This window comes from Impatiens glandulifera, chromosome 1 (assembly GCF_907164915.1).
Source record: "Impatiens glandulifera chromosome 1, dImpGla2.1, whole genome shotgun sequence".
Lineage (NCBI taxonomy): Eukaryota > Viridiplantae > Streptophyta > Magnoliopsida > Ericales > Balsaminaceae > Impatiens > Impatiens glandulifera.
Window position 1 is genome coordinate 36,391,864 of NC_061862.1, and position 5,851 is coordinate 36,397,714.

Sequence of the window (5,851 nt, forward strand, 5' to 3'; positions counted from 1 at the left end):
AGAAAAAGAATGTGAGAAAAAGGTATAAAAATACATAAATAGAAAATTTTAAATTATAAATAAATGTAGATTTATTTATTAAATATAAATAAATTCATTAATACAAAATTTACTTTATAATATAATTAACTAGATATAAAATTACATAATTTTTTGTTTTAATATATAAAAAATTTTATTTATATTAACACATAAAATAAATTAATAACATATTTAAAATTTGTTTATAATTTATACATATTAAATATAAAATTTGATTTTTCCTTTTATTAAAATCACTTTGTTTATATTTGTACTTAAAATAAATTAAATTACTTTATATATATATATATATATATATATATATATTTAGATAAATATAAAATAATTTTGTAATACTTGTAATGAAAACCCTTGCTTATATATATATATATATATACCTGTATTCTATTATAGGCAATTTAATATTGTTTAGAATAAGAAACAATAAAATTCATTCATCAATAAAATAAAAGTTCTTAATAATATTAAGTTTAGCAAGAGAAGAAGAAAAGAAAAAAAAATCCAAATATCAATAAAATAAAAGTTATTAATACTAATTTAAACTGTTGCTGTAATGCAAGGATAAAATGTGATTCCATGTTCTAACCTTTGACGCGTCCTTATAGACCCCGAAACTTGCAACCATTCTTTCTTCAAAACATCATAAGTAACAAACTTGTTCATTTTTTCAGATACAAATGACAACATGATCATGTCTTTGTTACCTATACAAATCATAATCATGTGGATAGTGTTCTTCCGGTTCAATCCCAAGCACCACTCACTTGGCATCCTGTCGAACTCTTTCCATAGTAACGTCATTTTTTGTAACTCCCAAATGCGAACAGAAACACATGATTCTATTTCACTTTCCATCAAACCAACGAGCATGATCCGCCCCCCACATTCCACGAGAAATCGGTTAGCAATCAAAACACAAGGATTCGGGACTAAAAAATGATTCCAAACTCCCGACAACATATTGTAGGAGATTATACCTTCTGGATTCGAACACGTGAAGTAAAGACAATCGTCTATAGAGATAGCCTGCGGGAGAAAGCTCAAATACAACGGCAACATTCTAATCGCCGGCATGACTCCTGATTCATACCATGTATTCTTGATAGAGTCAAAAATTATGTATTGGCCCAACTCCCCATTGATGCAAATGATCTTGTAGCCCTCGACTATAGATTTTCCATACATCCACATTCCAACGACTGCTATAGGCCAATTAATTTTTGACCTAGCAGGAAGCTCCTTGAGTGTCTGAGTAAGCGGGTTACCCACGAAGAAACGTGTTTGAAGAAGATTGACAAAACAAACAATACCGCCAACAGAAGCAACAGGGACAATAGCCAACTTCTCTTGGAAATAATGATTTTTTAAATGGTACCATTTATTTGAAGAGGGATCGTACATGGCTGCGTTTTTGTGGGTGACAACGTATAACCATGGTTGGGTGATGGGAATTTTATCATATCGGTCTCGAAAGGTATGGGAAGTCAATATGGAGTTCCATTTTCTATTAACCGAAAGAAAACGAAAGAAGGTAGCCACTGGGAGTCTCGCCCCAACCACTTCAAAGAGGTCTTCTGGGAATTTTCCCCATATCTTAGGTGACATTTCAATAGACGAACACAAAGTAAACTTATTTCTACTATGAGAAGTTTCATCGGATTCAATCATTTTCAGGTTAATACTCTTCGACGTGAAGCTTAATACCTACAATATTTTAAAAGATAAAAGGAGTCAAAATTTGATAATGTAAAAAAATATATGATTCAACCTCAAAAAATAACGTATGATTTTAATTTTATGAGATTTATAATTCTAATTTCTTTTTATAAACAAATATGAGAACTGAAATTGAACCACTTAATTCTAGTTCTAATTTTACTCTAAACAAATATATCTAACATTACAATACTATTGGAGCAACTAGGAAAAGAATATGATAAACAAATAACCTAAATTATGTTTTCAAATAAGAACACGATCGATATATGATTAAGACTAGATATTATGATAAAAGAATTACACTCTGGATGCTTCCATTTTGCATCAACCAAAATAATGGGTTTGGAATCACTTATTAAAGGATCTTTCCTTTCATCATGACAGTGCAGATCTTTGCAAATTAATACCAAATAGATAATGTTCCGATATATCCATGTCTTTAGTAGTTGAATAACACCTATATAACAATCATCAACCATCATCATTTAAATATGTTTAATAAAATGTTGGTTGTTTTTATAATTAGTTGGTTAGACTAAGTTGATGCTACTTTTAACTTGTTCTAATGAGTGGGTTAGTAATTGAAAGTTTATTTAATAGTGGTTTAGTGTTTAGTAGTTTATTTAGTAGTGAGTTAGCGTTAGTGTTTACTATTTTGTAGGACAATAGTTATTTGTTGTACTATTTAAGACCTACATTTTTTAATAATATTATTATGAGTTTGAAAAGGCTTTTGATTACTATTTACAATTGGTATCAGAGCCAGATTCAATTATAATCAACCGAGAGTTTGAGAAGTAAGACGCATTCGATTCACAAAGATGGACAAGAAAAACGATAGCAACCTCGCAAGGTTACCCACCTTCACTGATTAGCACTATGACCACTGGAATGAATTGATGGAAAATTTGCTTAGGGAAAAAGGGATGTGGCATCTAATCTAAAAAATGTTGAAGAACAAGCAAAGGCAGTCCGTCTTAGCAAAACTCAAATTAAAGAAATAAAGAACACAGATTGCAAAGTGAAATACTTGCTCTACCTAGCAATCGACAAAGTTACTTTTGAATAAATCTTAAACCGCAGTTTAACTAAGATTGTTTGAGAGTCTCTTAAAAGAAAATTTGGGGGCAACGAGAGGTTCAAGAGATCTCTGCTCAACACTCTAAGACGTGAATTTGAAATCCTGAAGATGAAAAGAGTGAAACGATCTAGTAGTATTTCGCGAGGATTACAGTTGTAGCAAACCAGAAAAATGTCGGACACCATTATCATAGAAAAAAAATCTTGAGAACATTGACTGAAAAGTTTACTTACGTTGTGGTTGCAATAAAAGAGGCTAGGGATGTCAAAACCATGTCAATCAATGAACTACAAAGCTCATTGGTTGTACAAAGGCATAAATTCAAGCCCATCGAAAAGGAAGAAGATCAAGCCTTGAGAATGTCTGTTTCTGTTAATGGACGAGGAAGAGGCGGAGACAGAGGGATGAATAGAGGAAGAGGAAGGGAATTTGACAAGTCATGTATTAAATGTTTCAAATGCAAAAAGTTGGGACATTTTCAAATTGAATATCCGAGTGGGACTAAGCCAATTATGTTGCAGAGGATGAAGAATAAGAAGTCCTACATATGGTTAATGTTGAATCAGAGGTTACAACCGCAGCTCCATCAAAAGTACAAGCAAAGTTCAAGAGTAATTAATGGTTTCTAGTCTCAGGCTGCTCAAATCACATGTGTGGGGACTACATTGGTTCACACATTTGGATACCAAGTTCAATCATTTGTTAAAATGGGAAAAATGAAATAAAAATTGTTGTATTCGGAAAAGGAAGCATTCAAATTAAAGTAGATGGCGTTAAACAAATTGAAGATGTTTACTATGCTCTAGAACTGAAATGTAACCTCTTAAGTATGGGTGAGCTATAACAAAAATGTATAGGGTTCTTATGCTAGACGATGAATGCAAAATCTATCATCCGAGAAGGGGATTAATAATGACCACAAATATGAGTTCAAATAGACTCTTTAAGAACAATACTGAGAAGATGACAATCGAAGATAAACCAAAAGAATAGAAAAAACAACCTCGACACCTACATGTCTTCAAGTTGTTCAAGTTGTTTCTGATGAGGAATATCTGTTAAGACGTTGTATAATGGGACATCTTAATTATCAGAGTTTATAAAAAGATGTATTCTCAAAAGATGGTAGAAGGACTACTCTTAATCACTAATCTTGAAGACACTTGCATACACTACCTGATTGGAAAGCAACAAAAAAAAGAAACAATTAAAGAAAAGTAATTGGAGAGCCACAAGGAAGCTGCAATTAATTCACTCAGACCTTTGTGGTCCTATCACTGCAGTCTCTAATAGAGAGAAATGTACTTACTAACTTTTATTGATGATTATAGTAGAAAAATATGGGCATATTTTAATATGTGAAAAATCTGATGTGTTAGAGAAATTTAAGAACTTCAAGCTAATGGTTGAAAATAAGTGTGTATTACCACTAACTTGCATTCATATCGATAAAGATGGGAAATTTACCTCCAAGGAGTTTAACCAGTTTCGTGAGGAGAGAGGAATGAAGAGGCAATTGACTGCAAAATTCACTCCTTAGCGAAATGTAGTTGCAGAAAGAAAAAACAGGACTGTCATTAACTCTATAAGGACCATGTTGACTAGTAGAGAAATGTTTAAAGAGTTTTAGGCTGAAGCAACTGACAGGTGTATATACCTAATGAACAGAAGTAACACTTCTGCTGTACAGAAACTAACTACGGAAGAAGTATGAAGCAACATAAAATCATTTGTAAGTCATTTGAAAGTTTTTGTGTGCATAGCTCACATATTAGGTACTATACAAAAAAGACATAAACTTGATGACAAGAGTCATATTTGCATATTTCTTGGCATTGGTAGAGAATCTAAGGCATATAAACTCTATGATCCAATATTAAGAAAGGTTATTGTGAGCAAATATGTGATATTCGAAGAAAGAAAATGGTGGGATTGGAATAAAGAAATGCCTGAAGTTTATAATGGATGAGTTTAGAAAAGTGGTGTGATTAAAAAAGAAAGTGAATTAGAAGAAAAATATGTGGTAAAAAATGAAGAGAAGCTGAGTTTTCCAGCTCATCTTATGAAGAAATAACAACAAATCAACCTACTATTTTTAACTCCTCTCAAGGAACAATAGTAATCAGACCTACTAAACTTATTGTCCATTCGGGAAGAATTAGAAGGGCCCCTAAATGACACAAAGACTATGTATTTGATGAAGACTTATCAGAGGAAGAGGGATAGAGTGACGTGGCTTTACTTGTTACCCTTGATCCAGTCAAGTATGAAGAAGTTGCACTCAATGGCAAGTGGTAAAAAAATAATGAACCAAAAATATTGAAATAATACATGAAAGTTAGTGAAGTTTCCAATTGGAGCAAAAAAGATAGGAGTGAAGTGGGTTTTTAAAACTAAATTCAATGAGCATGAAGAAGTTGATAAACATAAGAACAGACTAGTTGTTAAAGGGTACGCTAAAAAACAGTGCATTGACTATAACGAAATATTTGCTCATTTAGCTCGATGGGATACTATTTGTTTGATCATTGCAATAACGACTCAATAAAGGTGGAATCTCTATCAAATTTACGTGAACAGTGCATTTCTTCATGCAAAACTACTTGAGGAAGTATTTATTGACCAGCCCAAGGGATTTGAGAAAAAGGGGGAGGAGGACAAAGTTGATAAACTAGGAAAAAGATTTGTATGGATTAAAACAAGCTCCAAGGACTTGGTTCATCAGAATTGAAGTTTACTTCATAGAACAAGGCTTTGAAAAATGCTCATCCAAACCAACTTTGTTTGTTAAAGTAATGCAAACATAAAAATATTAATTGTTAGTTTGTATGTGACCACTTTTTAGAACCCACCAAGGAAAACCAGTGGTAAGAGTCGGCTTAAGAGACCAAAAGGTCACGGGATCGATTCCATCTGGAAGCGTTTTAAGTTTAAGCGGGGAGGGAGGCATAGTTGTGGGGGTGTTTTAAACTCAAAACATTTTCAGATAAAATCGAACCCGTGACATTT

At 32.4% G+C, this 5,851-nt stretch overlaps 1 protein-coding gene across 1 annotated transcript; it reads right to left on the bottom strand.

Moving 5' to 3' along the window:
• Positions 1 to 579: 579 nt before the first annotated feature.
• LOC124924645 (F-box only protein 6-like) lies at positions 580 to 1,647 on the bottom strand. The gene has a single exon (XM_047464659.1). It carries the CDS (start codon positions 1,645 to 1,647, stop codon positions 580 to 582), a length of 1,068 nt encoding a protein of 355 aa, XP_047320615.1.
• Positions 1,648 to 5,851: the final 4,204 nt, after the last annotated feature.